At 32.6% G+C, this 26,627-nt stretch overlaps 2 protein-coding genes across 2 annotated transcripts; both read left to right on the forward strand.

The window, feature by feature from the left end:
- Positions 1-738: 738 nt before the first annotated feature.
- Positions 739-16,401, forward strand: LOC111694748 (aspartate--tRNA ligase, mitochondrial). The gene is made up of 16 exons (XM_023463752.1): positions 739-844; positions 1,916-2,029; positions 2,652-2,740; positions 3,607-3,864; positions 4,163-4,240; positions 4,465-4,726; positions 4,833-5,030; positions 7,070-7,176; positions 8,816-8,867; positions 10,065-10,222; positions 10,501-10,574; positions 10,694-11,000; positions 11,277-11,435; positions 14,448-14,502; positions 15,418-15,565; positions 16,059-16,401. Exons 4-16 carry the CDS (start codon positions 3,617-3,619, stop codon positions 16,202-16,204), a joined length of 1,992 nt encoding a protein of 663 aa, XP_023319520.1. The 5' UTR covers positions 739-844; positions 1,916-2,029; positions 2,652-2,740; positions 3,607-3,616; the 3' UTR covers positions 16,205-16,401.
- Positions 16,392-26,352, forward strand: LOC111694746 (general transcription factor IIH subunit 2-like protein). Its single transcript, XM_023463750.1, has 9 exons — positions 16,392-16,514; positions 18,423-18,556; positions 18,613-18,737; positions 19,535-19,664; positions 21,024-21,170; positions 23,155-23,394; positions 23,798-23,903; positions 23,969-24,079; positions 25,800-26,352. Exons 1-9 carry the CDS (start codon positions 16,404-16,406, stop codon positions 25,920-25,922), a joined length of 1,227 nt encoding a protein of 408 aa, XP_023319518.1. The 5' UTR covers positions 16,392-16,403; the 3' UTR covers positions 25,923-26,352.
- The last annotated feature ends 275 nt before the right edge of the window (positions 26,353-26,627 follow it).

The raw sequence follows: 26,627 nt of genomic DNA on the forward strand, positions 1-26,627 counted from the left end.
ATTTGATTAAAGCCTTAATAATTTGTATAATGTAATGTTTTTTCTTATTCAATATTTGCATTGGAAACGAAAACGACCCCGTTCTTGTTTGTAATTATCTAAAAATTTGATGCAATTTTTATAAAAAAAAACTTAATTCGACATCGGAATTATTGGGTTGATTAGAATGCATCGTCTTAGTCATTTCAAGTGCTCGAAATCTTAAAAGTTGACTTAAAATAAACTTCTTAAAATTGTATTTTTAAAAAATTATAAATTATTATTACCTCCTGTACAGTGTACATTACAAACATTTTCAATAATGTATTAAATGTTATTAAAGTTACTCTGACCTAAATTAACCTGAATAGTTTTGTCGTCTAGGAATCTGAACTATAGAGCGTCCCATATCATATTAGATTATCTCCAATCTTTAACGCCAAAATACGCACATGATACTTGAAAAATAGCATTTTCTGAAGAAAGAAATTTCTTTTAGCCATATTAGATTTTAAAAAATTCTTCTTCTTAAATTTTCTGATTTATCCCCCAAATCGTAATTTAGACCCATTGACGCGGTCTAACTTGATGTGGGACACCTGTATAATGATAGTATTAGTATTATTGTTTTAACCAAGTAAACTCTTTTTGATGTCTGAAATATACAAAGAAATAATTAATTTGAAAATTCGCCGTATTTAGGTTAATATCATTACATATCGTTTAAGAGCATTAAATCTTCAGACTGGATGATCTAAAATATGCGGGGAATGGTACAGCTACTCTCATTCAGCAAGTTCATGTTCCTTACTCCTTCTAGAATTTTAGTATCTCAGACTGCTGGTGCTTCTAGAGGACCTAGGAGGTAAACCACTTGACGGTTTGCTAACGTTGTTAAGCTGATGCTATCCTGTTTGAACTTCTGCCATTTGAACTATTCTTATGTTCATAAAACTATTGGTGACTTGAGCATAAATAAATATAATAGTTCAATTGAACCTTAAAAATAGTTCAAATGAACATGAAAATAGTTTAAGTAACAAAAAATTGTTCAAATGAAAAAGAAGTTCAAATGAACATAAAAGTAAAAAAAAATTCAAATAAAAATTAGAACAGTCTAAATGAAATATAGTTTACAGAAACTACAGGGTGTCCAGGTCCCACATCATATTGATCGTTTATAGCTTTAAATCAACATTTAAAGGACTTATCAGAAAATTATAAAAGAATGAATCATTTTAAAAAAGTGAATAAGGCTAATCTATAAATTTTATTGCCGAAAATCCCAGGTTTTCGAGCATTATGCTAGTATTTAGGCGTTAAAGCTTTGAGATAATCTAATATTTTATGGCACGCTCTGTAGCCGAAGAGCTCGGCCCAGAAATCGTCTCAACCTAACCCTGAAATAATACATACATTTGAACTGCATTGTTTGGTTTCATTTAAACAATTTTTATATTGATTTGAACTCGTAGCGGTCTGCCTCCTAGTCTGCCCTAGCCGCAGCGATTGGTTCAGAAGTTGTCTTAGCCTAACTTAACCATTATATACACACGTTTGAACTATTTTTAAAACTATTTTTTGTTCTTTGAAATATTTTTTTTGTTCTTTGAAATATTTTTTTTGTTCTCTCTATTCTTTGATGCTATGTTTGGTATCCTTATACTTCAGGGTCCATCCAATCTCACAATTATAAAACTGCTGATGTTCAAAGAAAATATGTGTTAATTTGAACTACAGGATATGAAAAGGAAAATTTTATCATAAATATAAACATGAACATAAATACTTTTTTTCTGATAATTGAAAACGCTTCAAAAAGAAAAAGCATCTTTTTTCTACGCGCTTATTAAAGAAGAAAAGAATAGATTTTAAAAAATCGAGACTTGCAGTTTTTTTCGGGAAATAATCTTGTTAACCTATGGCATTTGTTTAGATATTTGGGTAAAACTAAATCTCAGTGGTTGGACAAGTTGATGAGATCCAATGCTAACATTTGTGCTACAATCTCACTGTCATTCTTCCCTATCTGCGCTTACTACACATACAGGTTAAAACAAAAAAACAGACTATCAAGATTGTAAGAAATCTTATTTTCTAAGAAAACTGAAAATTTCGTTTATGAAAGCCTTGTTAATTTTTATAAAGAACTACAATTTAGTGAATTCCTTGGGTATGGTTTATTAATCCTCCCCCTTCTTTAATTTTCGTGCACATTATTTTTTTATTTGATTGTGGAAAAAATAGTTTTTTTTAAGAGATTTTTTAATGTAATGTATGTGAAAATGCAATTTAAAAAATCTTAAGCCTTTTTTAGTCGCAGCGCTCGGCCCAATGGTTTCACCCAACTCGAGGTTTTGTATTTTTAATTTTGTGAGATACTCTAGTGGCCATTATAGTACATTTTAGAATTGAGCCTTGTTTTGCTGAACCATAGATTATCTTTTTAGATAACGGCATAATCATAACGAAAGTGGTTTCTGTTATTTACTGTAATTTAATTTATTTTCACAGTAAAAGGGTATGAAAATGGAACTTTAAGCGATTGCCTTTCTTATATTACTTTTTTAAATTTGAATTCTTAAAACCCTAAACATCAGAATTGTTTACGTGTTGAGACCTGAAGGTTTATTGTTGCAAGCTGATAACAAAACTACGATGTAAATGTTTAGATACTGGTCAGTTATCCGTCCTGCGAGGGAGTTGCTAGAAGCTCAAGAAAGAGAAGAATTGCTTGCTGAAGGAAAATCTACTGTTTAAGGTAAATGTATGGAACTCTCCTGTAGGATAAATTAAGACAGAAGGCCACCATTGAGCAAGTTGACAAATAATCATTGTACGTACAAAATTGATTGATTGAGACTGAGTTGAAATGATTATTATGTATCTATTTATGATGAAGTAAATTCTATATTTTACTTTTTTTTTTTAACAAAATGAAGTGAAGAGGTGTATATTTTCCCATCTCATACAATGCCAAGGGGAAGGGTAAGAAAAAAATATCAATTGTAAGAGGATTAGAAAAAAAGGAAATGGCCTTAAAAATATGAACAAAGTCTTTTATATCTCACTGTTAATAATAAAATGGATGCAAAATAAGAAAGAAAATTGAGTTGTCTCCAAACAGGACAAAAAGTATATTGTTTTTCTACATGCCGGTCCGTTTATGTCTCTTTAAGTAAACACCGGCGCTGATAGAGTAGGGTGACAATGACGTGTGTCGCTTTATCTATTTTATTTCATTGTAATGGTTAATATTAAGTAAGAAAAAGTTTTTACATGGATTTTAAAGAGTAAAAATTCTGGCAAAATCTTTTTTTGAACGCATGATACTAATTACAATAACATGTAGTTTTAATCAATTCTAACCTTATTTATTAGCAGGTCGATCAAGTAACTTTATCACCCGACAACGGAAAATATTAGGTGTGAGATATGAAATTTTATTAGCTAGGCTGGTGATAAAGTTACTTTTTCCAGAAATTTTAACGGGAGTTACTCAAGGTATAATAAATTCCCTTAAAAATTTAATAATAACAAATTTTGATTAAGATGTTAACGCTTTTTTCCTTTTTAATCCAAATAAAAGGGAATTTCATTTTAAATCTTAACTTGTACTTTTTTCAGCTCTTGGATCATGGCGGGTATTCCTCTACTTCTTAGAACTAAAATTAGTGATAAATTATTTAAATTTAGAAATAGATATATACATCAGTGTACAGTTCAATTAAATGCTGTTTTAACTTCTCGATCCTCCGAGATGCATCTCCTTAATTTGAAGACCAATTCTAAAGCTATGACCATGAATGATGGAAATAGTTTGTTTGTGAAACACATCGGTTACACTAGGCTGCAATCTGCAAGAAATGTCTCATTTTCTTCCAGGTATAAAAAAATTGAGCAGTTTTTTATTTCTTAGTTACTTCAGTTAAATATTTTATGATACTACGTCTAACATTTGGATTTTTGTGTAGATGAAAGGGAAAGTTTTGTAAACAGTCTGATTTAGCTTTAGATTATTATGTATAAAGCAATTTTGGTGACTGGTGTGCATATTAGTACACAGTTACAGTATTCCTTGAATGGGGGGGGGGGGGGGGGGGGGGGTTGCAAGAACATTGAAAAATGTCTTTCTTGTTGTTGACAGGCATGATTAAAATTGTAATTGTAAAACTGACATTAGGTCACATTACTGTGGAGAGATTGGAGAACAAAATGTTGGAGAAATAGTAACTATTTCGGGCTGGGTTCAATGCAGTAGGTAATACTTTATTCAATGCTTATTTCGTATAGTCTGGCCAGGATGATATATGATTTGTTATTACGTTTATCAAGTCGTCTTGTCATGTTTCGCGGGACAATTTGTAACGGACATTTCTTTTTAGTTACCTAAACATCAAATATCGTCAAGGTCCTGTCTTCTATTATTTTATTTTAATACTAACATTTTGTAACATTAACGAGTTTTACTTTTATGTTTGTTAGGATGGATAGATTCCTCATTCTTCGGGATAGAACAGGCTTATGTCAAATATTCATACCTAAATCATCCTCCTTCTCAGATTTGATAAAAGTTCGTAATGAGTCCGTTGTCACTTTATCTGGAGTGGTTCGTCTTAGACCTGAAAATCAACAGAATCCTGATATGAACACTGGAAGTATTGAGGTGGAGGTCCAGAAAGTTCTCAATGTTTCGCCAGCAAAATCCGACCTCCCATTTCAACAAAACCCGCATCTGATTCCTAAGGTGAGATAGTTCATATTCAGTAAAGATCAATGTTAGTAAGTCAACTTAAATTTTTGTTTTCTGTTTTCTGTACTCGAAGAAAAAAAGATTAACCTTGATTATTTAGGAGGAATTGCGCCTGCAATTCAGATACTTAGATCTTCGTCGAAGCAGTTTACAACAAAAACTGAAGTTCCGTTCCGACCTTGTCATGAAAATGCGACAGTTTTTGATCCGGGAACAATTTCTGGATGTGGAAACTCCTACTCTGTTCCGTAGAACTCCAGGGGGAGCTAAAGAATTCATTGTTCCTACTCAAAAAAAGGTTGTTTTACCACTTACAATTTTGTTTTAAAAAATAATTTTAATATAATTGTAAAAACAAAAAAACAAAAGTCAAGATCCAATAGTAAAAGCTGATTATAAGGCGTGGCTTTAAGAATTTTAAATAATAGGTACTGTACTCACATTACGGACATAATCCAGTTACAATAGAGATAGTCATTTCACAGGTTTACACGCTTGCTTCATATCGACGTCAAAAACATGGTGACGTTAGATAAACAATCAATTATTATACATGTACGAATATAGAATCGCCATAAAAAAGTGCATTATTCATTTATGTTCACTTTATGTAGACATTTTAGGGAATTTGTTTATTTACCTAAAATTTCTACAGAGACTGCAAGAATGTAAAGTTCTCTACCACAGTTGCTATGACTTCAGATCTAGACGAAACAATTGTTAATTTTTCGTATTAATCAATTTTTCTTTAATGCAAGCTTGTTAACAATTTTAACATGTATAAAAATGTACCTATGATGATTGACAGTAGCACAGTGTTGGGGGGTAAAACATCCCTCCCACATCTCGTGGAAATCTCATTTACAACTCGCCATTCATTATATCTGAAACCTTCAGATTTTAATTAGAAAAAGGTTTGGTAACTTTTCTAGATGCATAGAAAATTATTTAAAAGGTTTTTTGGTCTTGAATATAAAAAGTTTCTTTCTCAAATGATTATGAAGATAAAACAAGGCCTATAGTGATTAAATATGTTTAAGTGAAAATTAAAAATGAATAATAAGAGTAAATATTTTGCTATTTACAGATTATTAAATTCTTGACATATAAGGAGGATTATGCGTCCTCCTTGTTCAATCTTGCGTCTTTCGTTACGGAACTTCTTGTATGTACCAAGTCGTCTTCTCCTGCATTGGTGCATATTTTACAATAACGCTACCATGGTTAAAACAACATTTGCTCAAAAAGTGCGACAAACTGGAAAAGCATATAAATCACTGAGAAATAATTATTTTCTACCCTGTCATAGCCACAACGCTCGGCCTAGGAACTGGCCCAACCTAGAATATGGGCTAATAATATTTGATTATTAATGCATTGGCTGCATCGCTCGTTCCCCTAACATGTCCGAGTCATGGTGCTTGGCCCATATATTGTCTGAACCTAACCTAAATAGAATATGTCCGTACACTAGTTTTTCGTTTCCCCTTTGTCTAATTTTTGCCCATTTGGTCCTAAGTTGTTCAACCCTAAGTCAGGGAATTAAATAAATGTAAAAAATTTCGTCTTCTTACCTTCTTAAACTAACCTATCTTTGAATAGGCTAGTATTTAAACAAAAACAAAAAAAATCAAAACATTCCAGAAATGAACTGAACAACCGTTTTTTTCACGCCATGAAAAATCTTAAATGGAACAGAACAAACTATTATTATACAAACGAACGGCCAATTAATGAGGCTGTTTGTTCCGCAAAGGAACGGTTTAAAAAATTTCGAAAACGTGCCCAGCCCTAGTCGGGGGGGGGGGGTGAGGTGAATGATAAGAGGGGCGGATCATTCCTAGACAGGTGTATTTTGGAAAATAAATGAATTTTTAAAAAGGATTTGCAGATGTCGATTTCCAATTTTTTACATCTTAGTATCTAAATCAACCCCCCTCCGGGCTGTAATTCTTAAAAATATATACCCCAGAGTGAGATTAATTTTCACATCTGCGGAATTAGAAATAAAGAAATCATTTTCTAGTTCGTTTACTGAATGAACTAAAAGATCACCAAAAACCCAAATGCCTACTGAGTAAAGTGCTGCACTCGCTAGAACTAAAATTTTTATTTGGAATAGAACAAAAAAATAAAGTTTTAAAAACCAAAATAATCTAAATTAAAAACTAGAATAACTTTTTTTCGAATAAACGTTTCTATTTGACTCACTCCTTTAGTATTTAATTGTTATTTAAAAAAAGTTATAAGTTTCACAAAAAAAGAGATGGTTCTTGTTGGGTTGTTCTACTTGTCGTGGTATGACAATATTTTTTTACAAATATTTTTTTATTTTAGGACCATTTCTACTCTTTAGTACAGAGCCCGCAACAGTTTAAACAACTTCTGATGGTTGCGGGAATTGACAGGTTAATACACATTTTATTTGGACCGTTAACCATTTAGCTAAGACGGGAAATATGCTGCATGTCTGCATGGATAGTGAAACAAGAGTATATCATATTTCTCGTTTCATCCAATAATCATAACTATTTCCTGCATTTTCTTTCAATTTTCTGCGCATAGTAATTTTAAACAAAACACCGATCTTGAAAATTTTCTAAATTTGTGTAGATGATTAAATAGTGAGACTGCATAGCAAAGTTTTAGCTTCCCATCTCAATTTTACTGGAATAGAGAACAGGGGTGTATAAATTTTTTTCCCCCACCCCATGGAGAAAAGGGAAAAAAGAAAAGGGAAAAAAGAAAAGGGAAAAAAGAAAAGGGAAAAAAGAAAAGGGAAAAAAGAAAAGGGATAAAAGAAAAGGGAAAAAAGAAAAGGGAAAAAAGAAAAGGGAAAAAAGAAAAGGGAAAAGAAAAGGGAAAAAGAAAAGGGAAAAAGAAAAGGGAAAAAGAAAAGGGAAAAAGAAAAGGGAAAAAGAAAAGGGAAAAAGAAAAGAGAAAAGAAAAGAGAAAAGAAAAGAGAAAAGAAAAGAAAAGAGAAAAGAGAAAAGAAAAGAGAAAAGAAAAGAGAAAAGAGAAAAGAAAAGGGAAAAGAAAAGGGAAAAGAAAAGGGAAAAGAAAAGAGGAAAAGATAAGGGAAAAGAAAAGGGAAAAGAAAAGGGGAAAGAAAAGAGAAAAGAAAAGAGAAAAGAAAAGGGAAAAGAAAAGGGAAAAGAAAAGGGAAAAGATAAGGGAAAAGAAAAGGGAAAAGAAAAGGGGAAAGAAAAGAGGAAGGAAAAGGGAAAGGAAAATGGGAAGGGTAACAGTGGAAGAAAGGGAAGGATGGGGAAGGGGGAAAGGTAGGGAAGGGGAAACCGGGAAGGGTAAGGACGGGGAAGGGTTGGGAGGGGGAAGGAAGGGAAGTGGATAGGTAGGGAAGTGGATAGGTAGGTAAGGAATAGGTAGGGAAGGAGATCAGTAGGGATAGAGATAAGTAGGGAAGGAGATAGGTAGGGAACAAGATAGGTAGGGAAGACAAAATGTAGGGAACGGGGAAGGTTAGGAGGGAAGGGAAAGGTTGAGACGGAAGGAAAAAGTTTGAGAGGAAAAGAAGAAGGTTGAGAGGGAAATAGGAATATAGGAAACTACGGAAGGGACAGGGAAGTGCTACATATCCACATAACTTTAACTAAAATAAGAGTTTTTCATAAATAATTTTCCTCAATAGTTGTACTGTAGCATAAAAACGTGTTGAAAATTTTTCGCGCTCCGCGCACAACTTCATAACAAATATGATAAAAGAATACAAATTACTCAATACACTAGGATACACTAGGATAAGAATACTGGGTGATGAAACAGTAAACTCTGCCTTACAATCTAAAGTAGACAGGGAAAAAAATTGGCTCCGCAAAAATTCCATCACAGACTATGCAGAAAAACTGTTTCAAAAAAATGAAAACAACTGTCAGTGAAAAAGTATCTTTTGAAAATGAAACTTTCTAGAGAGAACATACAGAAACACTCATAAAACAAGGACATTTTCTCTGCCTGGCAATGCTTGAAAAATCTGACATGATCTGGAAATCTTACATGTTCAATCTGATGAAAGACTCAACTTCTGTTTGGACACCCTGCCAACACAAACCAACATTGGGAAAGTCTACATCAGATCTCTGTAAACCATGTTTACAGGCAGGCGCTGAATTGCAGGGTAAAAGACAAGAAAATAAAAACCATATTTTAAATGGCTGCAAGGTTGCACTACACCAAAAAAAGATATACTTGGAGGCACAACAATCTTTTTATATATATCACTGGATTAATTGATATTGACCGATTTCTTATGTATGCCGACATCCCGTCCCATACCCTTCCAGGGGGAGGTACTGTTCCCCCCCCCCCCACCTCCTTGTGCTCTAGTAGTTATCGATAGAATGGAGGAAAAGATGGATATTTTTGAGCTTACTTCTGTCCCATTGGAAACTAATATCAAAAATGCCAACACTCAAAAGATTAACAAGTATGAACATTTTATCACAGATATAATAACTAGGGATGTGTCTGTTCACCCTTTTGAAATCGACTCAAGAGGATATATTTCACCATAAAATAAAGCAAATCTATCTGCATTAGTTCTGCAAACCCAGTGTTAGTTTTCAAAGCAATGTGCGAAAATCTATCAAGCCTTGTAGTGCTGTCATCATACCACATTTGTAGAAAATGAAAAACGCTAGACTCCATTTCTGAAAACCATCTCTGAATAACTAAACTGAACTCATGCTTTTTGGCAAACCCTGTCGATCATAAAATGCGATATCCAGAGAAAATAGTATTAGTATTAAATTGTAAACTTTTATGGTGTTTAATTAATGTGTTTTTGCTTCATACAAATATAAATGATGAATAAATATTACTCGATAATTTTTTCAAATAGTTAAACCTAGTAAAAAAAATTACAAATAATGAATTTCAAGAAACAATATATTCCTGAACAGACAAATAATCAATCCCGACTTATTGTTACCATTTCCACCATACCCAAAGTTTTAAAAAAAGGGGGGTCAAGAAAATTTTCGTTCTGGGTGATTCAAAGTTCAAAAAATCGTAATAATTTTGTAGGAAGCGATGAGAAACACAAAATTCCATAAAAATTGTAAATAGATTTCTCCTCATTAGTTTAAAGATGTTGAGTGCATTTTTGCTTTAGTTTTATTGGAAAACTTCATTTAAATTGTACAGAAATAAAATTTAAAGTCATCATTCACCTAACTTTCTACCTCTTTCCACAAAGATCTTTCCGAGCTGAGTTTGGATATTAATAACTTAAGTTCTACAGTTATCATCTAAGCACTTAAATCTTGATGCTGGTATTTGTACTTATGTATGTATATTGTATATCTAATTCCAGGTTGACATTGAAATGTCCTTTGCTGGCCGTGAAGAGATTTTTAATCTTACCGAACAGCTTTTAAAAGTGGCATGGCCGGAATCCCTGGAGACGCCCTTTATGCGTATTACTTACCAACAGTGCATGGAACAGTATGGAGTTGATAAACCGGACCTCAGGTTAACAAAATAACCCGGGGCCACGAAGGGTTGTGATTGCAAGGGTTTATATTCTTGAAAAATCTTATCCTCAGTTCAGTTTTTTCGCGGAATTAGGGAAAATACGTGAATCCCCCCCCCCCATCTTTAATATTTAACCCATCATACAGAGAGAGAGGATGGGGGGGGGGGGTAATACTTCAAAATCCGTTTTTTTTTTAAATATTTGAACTGTAAAACATTAAAAGGTACGGCATAGAAAAAATGAATTTGCAATTGAACACAGAATTAATGTTAAGGTTTGAAAACAAAATTCAAGATGTTACAAACCTTTTCTCTGAGTCAGGATTTGATGTTCTTGATCAACATCTAGGTAATAATTTAAGTTTTGATCTTTTTACACATTTTAGGAATAGGGATATATCAAACTATTGTTATTTCATTTTGTTTGTTATCTGTATTCAAAATAATAATTCATCTTGACTTTACTAGGTGGAGATATGATGGCAGGAATCCTTTTATTTGAAACCGATGACAAGAATAAAAATAAGCTACTGAAAAATGCGGAGAAAGAAACCAGAGATCAGTTGCAGCACCTTTTTCTCTCTTTTTCTAGCCAACCATTAAATATTGTTTCGCCCCTCTCCATAGACAATGGAAAGCTAAAAAATAGTGTAATCAGGAAATGCGGTCAAGAAGTTGAAGACAAATTAATATCCTTCTTAAATATTCGAAATGGAGCTGGATTCATAGTTTTTGGGCCTAAAGATTTTGTTCTTCCGGTGCTTGGAAAAAAAAGGTAAAACTAATTGTTAATAGTAGTCTATTCATAGGTTGTTAATATCACTCTAGATTTTTTCTTCATTATTGTGACATTCTTTTAACCATAGTTGTGATGCGGTTAGATGAGAGCTTAGTTCTGACTTCTACGGAACGATGGTTGATCATTTTTTTTTATTTCTTATCTATGCAAAGTATCTTTCGTGAAAAAATGGGAAATTTACAATGTACACAGTTAATTTATTTTGTATTCAATTCACACTAAGGTTGGTTCTACATATTTTTGATTGTTAAGAGTATTACTGTCTCGGTCCCTGATACCGGATCTTGAAAAGAGGAACGATAAGATTTTATGGGTCTTGGACTTTCCTCTATTTACCTGGGAGGACGGTCAACTTGAGTCAGCTCACCACCCGTTTACTGCACCACACCCAGAAGATATTCATCTGTTTAGGTAGTTTTTAATCGAAATTTAAATGCAAGTTAATCGATTTACCATAAATAGGCCGACTAGTTTTAGGGGTTGTGATAACTTTCAAGTTCAACTACTTACAGAAATTTGGTTGAAAGATATTTTTCTTACCACTGTACTGGACCAAATGCTTTGAAAACAGCTGTAGTGCAGTTGTAAAAATTTAATCGGTTTATTCTAATAGATGTTTGAAAATGAAGATCCAAATCAGTGTTATGATGTGTTCTGGAACATTATTAATGTAAAGTTAAATGAAATCTTCCCAGTTACTACAATTAAAAAGAACATTATTCATGTTCATTGAATGGTGGGTTGTCCTTTAATAATAATATTTACATTTATGACGCCAAGTTTGCTTAAATCTCGTATAGAAAAATACATCATTTACAAAAAGATTAAAAAAAAAGTTTATACTTAATATGTAGAATTTAGGAACCTGAACAATAAACTTGCAGAACAAACAAAAAGGAAATTAAACAAAAAAGTGCAACTAAGGCAAATATTTCCAGTAAAACTATCTACTCTTTATCTGAAATAGAAGTTAATAATAAAGTACTAAAGTAATCAAGAAATGGCGGACTGTTTTAATAAGTATATCGCTTTTATTCGGTTTATTCTAGAAATGGATTATCCAGAAAAGCGTTAGCTTTACTATAGTATAGGTAAAATTGAATTATTTAAGTCATTTTCGCGAACTCTGGCGATGACTTTTCCCAAATCAATTTTAGGTGATATTAAGTCGTTTGGGCTTTCCGGATCCCTCAGCCTAATCTGAGGATAATGAATCTTGTTTAAATATTATCTACCACCATCTAATTAAGTTTATTTCCGGATCCCTCAGCCTAATCTGAGGATAATGAATCTTGTTTAAATATTATCTACCACCTTCTATCTAATTAAGTTTATTTCCGGATCCCTCAGCCTAATCTGAGGATAATGAATCTTGTTTAAATATTATCTACCACCTTCTATCTAATTAAGTTTATTTTTTAAGCACAAAACTCGAATTAGTTGAAATCTATATATAAATTTGGCTTGTCTGTCTGTTTGTTTGTTTGTCTGTTTGTTTTTATCCAATAAACGTCAAAACGGCTGAACCGATCGGGCCCAAATTTTTTGTGGGAAATCAACGGACCACAGGGAAGGTTTATGAATGATCAAAATTTCAAATATTTGTCTCCATCAAAATTCGATCTTAATTAAATTTTTGAAAATTTTGAAAATCCACGAATTTTTTGTGAAAATCCACTGAATTATTTTTGTTTTGTTTTACGATGTACACAAAGAGAACATGTTCACAACTAATTTAGAAGATGGGCGCGAAGCGCCCTCTAAGGCTAGTTGTTATAAATTTTCAAATTAAGTCCTGCTGTGATATAAACGCGATAAACTATTGAGGATCCATTTTATTTTGATGTCATTAACTTTTAAAAAAGATTTACTGATTTGTTTAACAAAAGAAGAATTTTCTAATTATTTTTCTATTTTTTTTTTCGCTTCTTTTTATGCTAAAACTGAAGGAACCATTCAGAGATAAGGAAAATCTCCCTTTTACTCAACAGTTCAGTTTTGGCTTCTAAGAAAAAAAATTTTAAAGAAACTATTTTTGGTTGATGTTTTTCCCCTTGGATCCGAGTTTTTGGATCGCATAGTTTTGCGAATCCGGATCTGGATCCAGGAAACCAAAATGTTGCGGATCCAACTGATAAAGTGATCCCTATTAAATGTATATGCAGATAAACTTCATTTTTATTCAAAAATAAAGATAACTTTTTTTTAAACCTTGAAGTATATATTTGATTGGTAACATTTAAATAAATTTTGAAATATGTTTGAATGTTGATGAAACAAATATATGTTTTTTTTCTATTAACAACCAAAAAAAGTTCCGAACCGTTCTTATGGTCCAAACTTGGCACTGTGTGTCAAGTTTTGCCACAAATGTTATGCTTAACGTTTTAGAAACACTTTCGGTGTTCAGGACAAATTTTATTTAGATAAACTATTTCTAACATCTAATAAAGCATAACAATTCAAAGAATCATAATCAATTTCTTCTCAAAATTTAAACTTTTAAAAATCCTTTATTTTTGTAAATTTGAATTTTTGACTAGTTTTGGACCATAAACCATAAATAATTTGAGGATTTAATAATTCAAATAAAACACATTTTCATTATTCCCAAAATATAATGAATAGCTGGATACTATTTTAGCATGATTAAAGTTAACGTCTCGGCTATTTTAAGAAGCTGTTTTCTCGTTAGACTTTTTTTTTGGATGTCTTGAGCTAAAAAATTCTAGAAGAAATTCTGCGTCGGAGCATTTTTGGAAATGTCTTCTTTTATACTTAAAAAATGGAATAAAGACAGTTTCCACATTTCTATGTTTGCTTTAATTGCTATATCAATAGAATATTAATATTATTATTTTTATATTGGTTTCAAATCTTCATGTTATTTAAAAATATTTAATTTTTACATTTTTATTGTCTTAATAATTTCTGATTCTAAAAACTTTTATTCTTACTTATTTGTATAAATAAAGCATCAATGATTCATATCTGTGAAATATCTCAAACCCACTAGTATTGATGTTCCAATATATGTTTTGTGTCTAAAGTGTATTCACTGTCGAAAATGTGTTATGTTCTAAAAAAATATCATTATCGAGTAGATTTCTAGTGAACTAATGTTAAAATGTAGGCTCAGGTCTCAGCCAAATCACGGTTAGGAACTTTCTTCCTACGTATTTTAGACATTCGAATGCTAGATGTTCTTTTTTTATCAGAATCTCAATTTTCCACAATTTGCAGAAAAAACTCTTCCAAACTATGATACCTCTCTTCATTTATAATTTAATAAAGTCATCTCAATTTTGGAGTGTGTTCGGCAGGACAGCCCTAACAGTCTGATTGGATTTTTGCAGACAGCTTTGACTAGGCGAGATGTACAAGTACATGCAATTAAACTTTTTAACATTACTGTATATTTAGAACTGACCCATTGAAAGCTCGTTCTCTTCATTATGATCTTGTTCTAAATGGACAGGTAAATAATTCATACAATCCATCATCAGGGGTTTAGTTAGGCTAACAGATAGATATTGTCAATATATGTCGTTCTTGTTTTCATGGGTTTAGGTCTGTCAGAATGTTGGGCCATGACATAAAAGCATAACAAAGATAAAGCCAACGGTAAGGGGTACCGTTTGATCCACATCAGACTCCTGAAAATGAAAAAGAATTAATGTAATGTAAAATCACGAAAGGGAAAGCAAGTAAAGTTATAAAAACATTTAATATTCTATTGAATTATTTGTTAAAAATACTTTTTCAGGGCGTCAAGAGAAAAATTAATTTTTTAACTCAATTTCAGATTTTAATTTACAGTATCATAGACAATACTAAACTTTGACAATTTTAAACCTATCCATTCTTTAGGAAGCTTCTTCAAAGACTTAAAGATTCAAAATGCACCATCTTTTTAAAAGGGGCGCCTTAAAATTCAATATAATTTAACACCCCCTCCTTGTTTTTCAGAGTCATTATTCTTAAAAGGGGTACCGAGAAATTTAATATCACTGAACAGTAACACACCCCCCCCCCCTTTCTAAAGTAGTAGTTTATTTGTCAAAAACAATATTATTTAATTATTTTGAACCATAACATTCCCTTTTTATCGAAAAGAGCGCCTAGAAATTCATGATTACCAAACACTTTGATTTTAACAAATGAAATCCAAGAGGGTTGCGTTCAGAAATATTGAATTTCTAGATAAAAATGGTTCATTTTGGCTCTGCCTTTGATGACACTTTCTAAAGGAGGGTTGGGTTTTAAATTGTCAAAGCTTACTATTTTCTATGGCAGTGAAAGTTAAAATCTGAAATTGGGTTTAAGTAGATCTTCCACCTTAACGCCCATGAAAAAGTATCGAATGGCCAGGTCAGAAAATACTATTTTTCAGGAAATCGGCGGAGGAAGTGTAAGAATCCATTCTGGTTTAGATCAAAAGTACGTCTTGGAATCAATTCTGAAGGAAGACTCAACTGAGTTAAACCATCTTCTTCAGGGTCTAGACTCGGGCTGCCCTCCTCACGCCGGCATAGCTCTAGGTAAAAAATTAACCATTTACTTAAAACTTTAAGCCTTCCATTGGACACTTTAATCAAACTACCGAGTCTCAAAAGCATACTACTGCTCGACTGCATTCTGTAAATTAAAAAATTTTGTCCTACAAATTCTTTTTTCTTTCAGTATTCTTAGGAACAAGTGAATATATTTTTACAATTGAATTTTATGATATAAATTTTATTTTAAAAATCAGTTAACTTGAACCGTTACAATTTAGTATAGCCATCTTGAATTTGAAGTGTGAAAGTAGGACGTCCCTTAAAGTCAGTTAACCATTTAGTGACACACATTTTTTTTCAACCGAACGATGAAAAGGAAAATTTAATTTAGCAAACGACTAAGTGTATTTATTTTCTCCGAATTCTAATATCCTGAAATCGATTTTACTAAAACTTTGTAACAAACTCGAAAGAAAAAAGTGTTAGTTTTTTCATTCAAAATATATATGAATTTCTAAGCAAGAAATGTTTCCAGGATTGGATCGTCTGGTTGCAATTCTGACCAAAGCAGATTCTATCCGAGATGTTATTGCCTTTCCGAAGAGCGGAGATGGTCGCGACATAATGGCGGGAGCTCCGTCTACCATATCATCGGAGCAGAGAAAACTTTACCATTTGTAATCTTTGATAAATAACTTCCTTTACGGTTTCTTTAAACAGAAGTATAAAGGTTCTTATATTCATTTAGTGTGATACATGCAATTTGATGGGAACTGTCACCGATTCGCATCTCGGTTGTTCTTATTCAGAGCATTAAAATTAAATCCACAATAATTTCTGTTTTATTTCCTGGATTATTGTATGGGAATATTGCAGAATTATGGACGGAACGGGTGAAGATGGAAATGAGTACAGATGGGAGGGAGGGTATGAAAAAACGTGGGAAAGTATTCAAGAAGATAAGGATGGTATGCTCGATGTATCTGTACAGGTACAATCTATACAAGAATCATTAACCTCAGCCTTAGCTAATGGGTCAGGAAAGCACAAACAACTTAAATCTAACTTGTAATTGATTTGATAAAAATAAAAGCAAAAATTCGCGAAAACGATCTAAATAGAACCCCTTTTACCCTAATACTTAAGTAAAGCTAACGCTTTCCTGCAAAATAAAACTCTTAGCTCATATTTATTATATAAAACCATGTTTATTAACTGAAGAGGAGCAATCTAAAACAATTAGTATTAATAAATATGAAAACTGAGAAGCTGCCCTTATTATTTCTTTATAGTTATTATAATTATTATATATAAATGTGTTATATGTTAGCTGAAATTATTAAAGGTACCCATGGGTATTCCAGGGATAACATAGGCTAACAGATTTTTTTGATTTTTTTTGTTTAAGAAATTTTTTAAAAATAATTTTTGCTAGTGTCACATTAAGGAGTAATCTAGTCAGTAAATTTTTTTTTATGCTCTTTAAAAGTTGCAAGATCTTATTTAGGGTTAATAATAAAATATCATTATTATGATAGTTAACAGTACCTAATGCAGGGGATATTCGTTCTAAAACAAACACTTGGCCCATTTTTAACACTGAGTATTAGAAATGGGCCAAATCTGCAAAGTTATCTTTTTCAAGAGTATATATCTTTAAATTCAAGACGAGTAGAACAAAATTACACCATATATTTATAAAATAGTTTATTAGTTTTTGATGATTCTTGATTTCATTTTCGAACATATCCCTATTTTGAAACAATTACCGGATTTCAGCTCATGTCGCGTTTTCGGAACATATCCTGGTTTTGAGACAATTACCGGATTTCAGCACATGTCGCGTTTTCGGAACATATCCTGGTTTTGAGACAATTATCGGAATTCAATGTCAATTTTCAAGTATTTACGCACTTATGAAACAAACAAGATTTTTTGATGAGGTAAAATATAAACAAAGAGAAAATAAAAAATCATCGGCATTTAGAAATCAAAATATTAATATCGTTTGTTCTAACAATATAGATTAAATAAGAAATGCGGGAAAGTGTTTGTTTAAAATGCTCGAAAATAAATCATCAATATTCTCCAATTTAACAGATAAAATGTGGAAACTTAGATTCTAGAAATAATTCAGAAGTTAATTTAGTCTTCATAAGATAATTTTTGTTTTCAGTGATTTTTTTTGTAAGTTATGAAAGTGAGTTTTGTTTTGAATTGTGGATTATACTCAAAAACGGGAAAGTGGGTTTTGTCTTGAAAACGCGACAATGTTTCAAATTCAGGATATGTTCGAAAATGGAAACCTAACATTGTCTTAAACGGTCAAGAGCTTTAATATTAAAGGAACTCCTTTTAATTTTGATTTAAAAAAAAGTTTAAAATTGGGAATTGTTGTCCTCGTCATGTTTAACAAAATGTAGTTTTACTATCCACTTTTACTCTGGATATTGGCCGGGATCCCAAAAACCCAGTCTTTCAATTTGTGCCCATTTTTAACACTCAGTGTTAAAAATGGGCCAATTCTTAGTTTTGGAACTAATGTCACCTGTAATGACAGATCAAAAATGTTCAACTGATTTTCGTTCTTATCGGACACTAGCTCAAGTGCCCCGGTTTGCCGTGGGATCAAAAAATCGACTGAAAACAATTTCATTTGCTACGAACATTATAAAAAGTTTGCACCATTAAATCAGAATCTTAAAATAAATATTAATAAACGTTTAATTAAACGAAAATCGGTTTAAAACTTAAGGCTCTAAAATCAATCAGAAAAAGCTAAGCATCAGAGGATATTTAAATCTGAAATAAAAATTTGTTTGTGCCATTAGATCGTAAGGCAATTTTTTAGCAGATATTTGATGTTAAAAAACTGCCTTATTATCATTTTGTATTTTAGGATATCATCCAGAAGGCTCGGCGGAGAAGATTGGCTGAAAGGCAAGGCAAAACTAAGCTTGGCATGATGAGGCATCTGTACATTATCTTAGATATGTCGGAAAGCATGAAAGCTCAGGATATAAAACCAACCAGGTATCGCGACTTAGCCTTCAAACTTAAGATTGTTCTATTTTTGTATTTTTGTTTAGGTGGTTGTGTTGCCTGAAACTTTTGGAGAAGTTTATCGAAGAATATTTTTATTTGAATCCTATAAGTCAAATCGGTTTAGTTACATCAAGTAATAAAAGAGCTGAGAAGGTGTCAGATATGACAGGTAAGAAATTCGGTTGTCTCACTTGGTCCGTTTTATTTTTAATTTAGAAGTTTTTTAGTTCCCGACTACTTTCGCGTGATTGGTGTCACATTTTTATCTGGAAAATAATGGGTCTAATGATATTTCATATTTATTTTGACATCAGGGGGGAAAATTGCAATTTTTATCGCTCTTAATTTTCCGGGTTTAATTGCATAAAAGCTGGTGTGACTAAAGTTCCTGACTCGGGCGTCTCTTTGGAACAACAATATTTTTTTGAATAATTTTTTTCTTTACAATTTTTACATTGATTTGGTAACATTTATCTTTGGAGAATTTAATGCTGAATTTGAAATTTTTGTGGCGATTAGAAATAATATGGATCCATCTCACGAATATTTCTTAAAGTTTTGCTAAATTCTTTTTGGTTTGAGAGCAAAATTTTTTTTTCTCTCTAATTTGGTATTAATTTTGCTAGGATCTGGATTCATTGTGCTCAGATTCGGTGATCCAATTAATCCGGATCCTTATACTGCATTAATCTTAAATTTGTATTTATTTTATATTTGACCTAAGTTGGGAACTTTCGTTTTGGGTACTCATAATCCCGATCGCTTGATCTCAATACCCACTACGGACACATCAATCCTTAATCTCTTCATTTTAGTTTTTCCTCCACGATACGAATATCATTTCAAGATTAAATTAATCTACAGATTAACAAAAGATCGAGACTCGTTGAGTCGATATTCCAATACAAAATTTCCACACTGTTTCTAACAGTTATCGAAAGAAGGAAAACTGAAACTTTCTTTAAGGCAACCCGCGAAAACATATAGAGGCTTTAAAGAGCTTAAAAGATAAACCTTGCTCTGGAGAACCATCCCTTCAGAATTCTTTGGACCTTGTGATACAATCTTTGAAAAATATGCCCTCACACACAAGCAGGTATAATTTGTCAGTAATTGTGATATGTTACAATCTTTTAAGTTTGACAAACACCAAATGATTCTCTCAAAAATAGTCTCTACCTAGGGGGTTATTACGATACTTACAACCAAGAAATTTATAGACGAGGAACCGCCATATCTCATGCGTCAATTCTGTGTACTGCAGTGGGAGGAGATCAAAACAAAGAATTCAGGGGCAACGCATCATTTTTTAGGGAAAAGGGCCCAAGGGGTGGAATAAGAATATATTGCTATTGTATTTTCCATATTGACCAGAAAGCCAAAAATCATAAGTATTTGCTCTAACTTGATATATTAACTTGTTTTTTGATGGACTGTAATATCACTTCAGAGCTTTAGTCGTTTCCCTTCAACTTCTGTGGGGGCACTTGGGTTTGTTTACATTCATTCCTCCCACAGTGTACACTGTATAGTACACAATTTGCGTATATCTGAGTTGGGCGTTCCTGTTTATAGTTCTTGCTTACAATCGACTCTTGGGATTTTAATCAACATCCCTCTCTATATAATCTTTTTTTAAATGATGGGATCTTCATTTTTAATGAAAATAAAAATGGAAACTGTTTCTTCTGAATTAATAAAAGTCTTACTTAGCCTTGAGTTTCATTAACCAATTTGACCTGGAAAACATTTCTTACATTTCTTGTTAAAACTGGTCTGGTAACGCAAAATTCTCAATTTTATTATCTTTAAAGTAGATGTTTATAATTACTACTTTTTCCTGCTAGTTTTCAATCATAGCGTGGAAGCAGGAAACACGTAGTGTGAATTGTTTTATAATCCTCTAAAGAGTTCAGAGCTGAAAACTTTAAAATGGGATATCCTTAATCTTGAGATGGAATTTAAAGAATTTGAGCCTCGGTTTAAATCCGCCAAAATCCGCCAAAACCCGGTTTAAATTTAGCGCCGGCTTAAATCTTGAAACATTTGATACAATTTTAAAGTGGAACCAACCATATTTAAACCGCGGCTTAAATTTAAACCGCAGCTCAAATTCTTTAGATTCGGCCACCGATCGCTTAATCTGACTATCCAATATATACACTTATGTGATTTTCTTCTTAATCCTCTTTTTTGGATATCCACCATTCTAAAGTTCTCAACTCAGGAATGTTCTCTTGGTTAGTTCATTTGTTCACGTACGGCGTACATAATACGACACGTTAAGAAACTAGTACCAAGACGAGCTAAATGTACACACTTTAAAATTAAAAAAGAAATATTTTTATGAATATTATTATTGATTTATGTGATTTTATTTTAAAACTTTCTCAAAGCTAACCAGAATTAAGTTTTAATAAGTTAATTTAAACTTGAAAAACTTTTCTTTTTTTAGGGAAGTATTAATTTTGATGGGCAGCCTAACTACTTGTGACCCGGGAGATATTAATAAAACAATTCAAGAGGCACATGACCTAAAAATAAAATGTTCTGTGATAAACCTTGCTGCAGAAGTAAGAATTTATCGTGAGCTAGTAACCAGGAAATAAAATGCAACTCAACGGGATAATTTTGATATTATTATTAGAAAATTTCTTCTCACATTGTACACAATTACAGATCCATGTATTTTGCAACATAATCGAAAATGCCTGTTGAGATCTGATAAGTGTGGGGGGGGGGGAATCCAGAAAGCATGTCCAAAGAACTTAATGCATATATTCACGGATTTTCTTTTTCTAATATTTATTTTCGAATCACGGTTCTGATCAAGCTATTTGAGAAAGTCACAAAACTTATTTTTGCTCAATTTCAAGAATTTCTTAAAGAATAAATCTCATGTAATTTTTTTCTTATAATCTCATGGACACATTAAAATCACAAGATTAAAGCAGGGAATCCTAAATCTTAAATTTAAAAATAAATCGTGGATTGGGGTTTTAAGTGCGTGTAACCAGTTCCCATTAGATCACTGAAGTAAATCAAAATTTCCTCCGAATATTCTGTGAACTGTATGTTTTAAAAATCTTTAAAACTTCAAATGTGGTTTACCTCAGAAGGTCAACATAGAAAGATTGAAAATTTGTCATGTAAGTATAAAATTTAAGTGGTTTCTGTGTAGTATTTTCCTTTCGAGGCTCTGAATTTTTAAGGACTCAGATGTTGATTGATTTCTGGAGTTTAATGACATTTTAAATATATAATGGCAAAATGTGCTTTTGAACAAAATCAGAAACACTATCAGAGCTAAGATTTTATTAGTAAATCCTGACCTAACATAAACTTAAGTATTCGTAAACTCAAAACCTTAGGTTGGCTTCTCGTTGGTTCTAATTCGACATAGATGACTTAGATAGCTCTGCAGACGGATCAGCTGTGAAAAGGTCCAGATTTACAGATGTAAATTTCGATCACTCAAACTTTACTTTTATGGTACCAGACCACCAAAAACCTCTTATCAAATAACAATTACATGACACAGTGTCAATGTTTCTAAATATTTACATCTAGAGGTAGAATATACAGAAACGGATTAGAATCGGAACACCAAAATACCTTTGATTCTGTCATAACGACACATTTTTATGTTTCGAACAGGTTTAAAACATACTGAAGGAAAAAAATATCCTTGGGAAAAAAGAACAAACCCATTATTTATTACTTTGATTCCTTGAGATATTGTCAATGTTTGAAGTGTTGATCGCCGTTTAGTCATAATTAGAGGTTTAAAACATTAATAACGTCAAGATACAAAACGGACCTTAACAAAAGAATCAAAACACAATAGCATCTATGCGTTTTTACTTAGCATGACAAAATGTTGACGTTATTATATCTTGACTTTACAGGCACCATACTGTAGAGGATGTCATGTAAGAGAAAGAGACTTTACAGACAGGGTGTTTGTGCATTTCTTAAAAGTAAAGAATAGTTGATTTGGGCTGAAAATGTGTCTGTATCCCATTTTCATGGGTTCAAAGAGTTCCTTGACCTCCCTTTCAAATTCGTCCACCAAGTTAATGTAGTAGAACATAATTGGAGGCTGCAAGTATATTTTCATCCTATCATAAAGTTTAGGGTAAAACTCAGCCCAAATACAATTGTATGTTCAAAAGTTAGACATTCAAAAATATTATGTTGCTGTTCGAGTAAAAAATTGTCTTTGAATTTTGAAATACTTCGTCGTCTGTAAGATATTTTAAAAGTCTTACATGAGATTTAAATCTTAAAAAATACAGAGAATTCTGGTTTACCACTAAAATTGTGATTTAGTAGATCCCGCTTCACTATTTAAATGGTCCTGCCGGACTCAAAAATAATAGATCTAATAAAGATGGCTTAAGTAATCTGAATTTTTTAATGAATATCTACAATCTACATGGTTCCAAAGATTAGTCTTTACACTTTTTCCTGGGGATAAAAACCAGCCGACGGTTTTAGTCCATTTTTAGGTCAATTGAGTCTAAAAAATATATTTCAGTAAGTTTAAAATCCAATTTGCATTTTTTAGTGGTCCGTTTGATTAGGACCGGAGGAATGCATGCGGTTATTTTAGACGATCATCATCTGCGAGACCTGCTCACTGAGCACCTAAACCCTCCGCCTAGTTTAATAGCACAACAAGCCAGTCTGATCAGAATGGGGTTTCCAAGTCATGCAGGGAGAGAAGATGGGGATGGGGCCCTTGGAATGTGTTTGTGTCACATGGATACAGGAGGAGAAAAAATTACATCATCAGGATACATTTGCCCTCAATGTCAAGCAAGGTACAATTTTATCCTTGAGTTATTATTAATATCCCCCCCACCCCTTTGTTATCCACTAAGCTTATGTAATTTCTCCACAAAATCAATTATCAGGAAGCAGTGCTTAGAATCCATTTCATTTTGATGTGTCTGGATTCGTATCCGGATACTGGATTCATCCAGTAAAAAATGGACCTAAATCCTGATCCAGGTCTTCAACCATTCAAGATTTTCTAATTTTTTCAACAAAAGAATAATTTTTCATCTTTTTTTCTAATTTTTATTCTAAAGCAAAGCTTTCTTTGTGATTTGCAGTCATTCGTAGTACTCTGACCGAAGAAATAGTGGGTTTTATTGTAGAGTTCCATATTAAATGTTTTTCTACTTTGTGGTGTTTCATTGTGATCTTAACAAAAGTATTTAGATACTGTGAACTACCTGTTGAGTGTAGAGGTTGTGGCTTAACTCTAGTCTCAGCACCTCACCTGGCCAGATCTTATCATCATTTATTCCCTCTCCTTATTTTCAAGGTAAAAGATTTGGTTTCTCTCAGAAAGAAGATATTCCTATTTTTCATGTTAATGATATTGTTAAGGAAGTTGAACCCCGAAATGTTCCTGCAGATAGAAGCTGGTGCAATGGATGTGGTCAACTGTTCAAACCAGATAAAGACAAGGCTGTTTATCAGTGTCCTCAATGCGATCAGGTTGAACACAAATGTATTTATTCAAATCAGTGCTTAGGATCCACTTAATTTTAATGCAGATCCGGATCCGCACTTGAAAAAAATGGATCCGGATCCAAATCCGGATCCGGATCCAGGTCATTTCTTTTAGATTTACTGAATTTTTTTAACAAAAAATAATTTTTAAATTTTTTTCGCTTATTTTATTCTTTTGATGAACCATTCAGATTTAGGAGTAAAAAAGTTGTTTTTGCAGTTTTTGGTTGATATTTTACCCATTGGATCCGGATCCATGGATCCACATATTTTTGCGGATCCGGATCCAGGAAGCCAACATCTTGCGGATCCAACGGATCCGGATCCTATACACTAATTCAAACGCTAGATTTTATAACAACATATCCATCTTTCTTTGCAGGAGTTTATATTGGATTTTGGATGGATTTTCGAGCACAATAATTAAGCTCTTCATTTATATATGTTTGTTTGTCTGTTTGTTTGTATCCAATAAACGTCAAAACGGCTGAACCGATCGGGCCCAATTTTTTTGTGGGACATCTAGGGACCCCAGGGAAGGTTTATGAATGATTAAAATTTTAAATATTTGTCTCCATCAAAATTCGATCTTCATTAAATTTTTGAAAATTTTGAAAATCCGCGAAATTTTTTTAATTTTATTTAGCCTATGTTACGGTGTTGCCCTAAAAGTAACCATGGGTTCCCTAAATAAATTTCAGCCCATTCGGTCCAGTCGTTTTGCCGGTCATAACTAACATATATATTTATATATAAATAAATATATGTGAGCGAAGATCTTTGTTGTATGGATGAAAACTGAGAATCTTCTCTGATTATTGCTTTATATATAGAAATATATAATGGTGTGGTAATTCAGTTAGTTTCCTTCCAGCCTAAAGGCTTTGAGATTACATTCTGCTTATATAACCTAGCTTAGCTGGGAACCATTAAAGCCAATGAGATTAGATTCTGCTTATATAACCTAGCTTAGCTGGGAACCATTGTAGCCAATCAGAGTAAATTCTGCTTATGGAACCTAGCTTAGCTGGGAACCATTGTAGCCAATCAGAGTAAATTCTGCTTATGGAACCTAGCTTAGTTGGGAACCATTTAAAGCCTATGAGATTATATTCTGCTTATGGAACCTAGCTTAGCTGGGAACCATTGTAGCCAATCAGAGTAAATTCTGCTTGTGGAACCTAGCTTAGTTGGGAACCATTGTAGCCAATCAGAGTAAATTCTGCTTATGGAACCTAGCTTAGTTGGGAACCATTAAAGCCAATGAGGTTTTATTCTGCTTATGAAACTCAAGCTTTGTTGGGAACTATTAATGCCTATGAGATTATATTCTGCTTATGGAACCTAGTTTAGCTGGGAACCATTAAAACCTATGAGGTTTTATTCTGCTTATGAAACTCAAGCTTTGTTGGGAACTATTAATGCCTATGAGAGTAATTCTGCTTATGGATTTCAAGCTTAGCTGGGAACCATTAAAGCCTTAAAAACCTTTAAAAAAAACAATTTGAACTCCTGGCGTTTTGTTCTCCCACCTGCGGGGACATAAGTCATTGCACAATGTCATGCTAGCATTCAACCCTGGCCGTATACATTCGTATACAAACGGGGTTGCCTGAGAGGTGGTTGTCGGCTTCCTCTAGGGGCTGCCGGCGATTCATTATAGATAGATACATTAATTCAATGTTAATTGTAATTTTTATTATAGTTGTACTGTGTTGAGTGTGATCTATATATTCATGAAACCCTTCACAGTTGTCCAGCCTGCTGCTCTAGACCTACTCCGCCTTCAAACCAAACAAATGGTTCAATGATGAATGGGGTTTCTTAGTGTTTTTACTCAAGAACTATGGGATATGCTTTAACCCAACTGTGGAGTGAACTCCTAATATTTTTTATCCGAGAAAACTTATTCTTATTCCAAAGTTTTCAGATACGCAATTTTGCAAAGGTCATTTTCAGTTTGTTCCAGAATTAATGGCTCGGAACCTGTAAAATGTGATTTCTAACCATGAAATAAGTTTAATTGCATTAAAAATGAAATAAGATTTCAATGCAAAAAATGCTTTTTAAATAAGACAGGTTTAGATTTAACGAAGTAGTCTATATTGATTTATTTCTTTCCTGTGTGTTTTAAGTTAACACATTTTTTTAAAACATAAAAGCATGAAAATATGTGTTATTGATTCTTTTTCTAACGTGCCTTATATTTGTAAAATTGAGCCATTTGGATGAAATTAAGAATCAATTTTTTTCAGAAATATTATGAGCGGATTTTCAGAGGAATATATACAAGAAAAGTTAACCAAGGTAAATTTGGTTGATTTATTATTATACTAGCTTGGGAACCCATGAAAATATAATCCTCCGGTTCAAAAACCTATAAAGCGATATATAACATGTAAAATTTGTGGTAGGACGGTCCAGAAGGTACCCAGCTGGCTAATATCACGCCGGTCAGAATGCTCAAATATAGATTTTGACCTCGTAAATGAGTGTGAAAAAAAGAATTTTTCAGAAAAAGCGCGCTGCATTT

Source organism: Eurytemora carolleeae, unplaced genomic scaffold (genome assembly GCF_000591075.1).
Source record: "Eurytemora carolleeae unplaced genomic scaffold, Eaff_2.0 scaffold195, whole genome shotgun sequence".
In the NCBI taxonomy this organism is placed as follows: domain Eukaryota; kingdom Metazoa; phylum Arthropoda; class Copepoda; order Calanoida; family Temoridae; genus Eurytemora; species Eurytemora carolleeae.

Bases quoted from the DNA above. Each gene is read 5' to 3' on its own strand.
- LOC111694748 (XM_023463752.1), top strand. From the start codon at position 3,617: ATGGCGGGTATTCCTCTACTTCTTAGAACTAAAATTAGTGATAAATTA. The intron at 4,727-4,832 runs GTGAGATAGTTC...TTGATTATTTAG, and splicing joins ACCCGCATCTGATTCCTAAG to GAGGAATTGCGCCTGCAATT. The intron at 10,575-10,693 runs GTAATAATTTAA...TGACTTTACTAG, and splicing joins TGTTCTTGATCAACATCTAG to GTGGAGATATGATGGCAGGA.
- LOC111694746 (XM_023463750.1), top strand. From the start codon at position 16,404: ATGGACGGAACGGGTGAAGATGGAAATGAGTACAGATGGGAGGGAGGG. The intron at 19,665-21,023 runs GTATAATTTGTC...TTCTTTTTTTAG, and splicing joins ATGCCCTCACACACAAGCAG to GGAAGTATTAATTTTGATGG. The intron at 23,395-23,797 runs GTACAATTTTAT...AAAAGTATTTAG, and splicing joins TGCCCTCAATGTCAAGCAAG to ATACTGTGAACTACCTGTTG.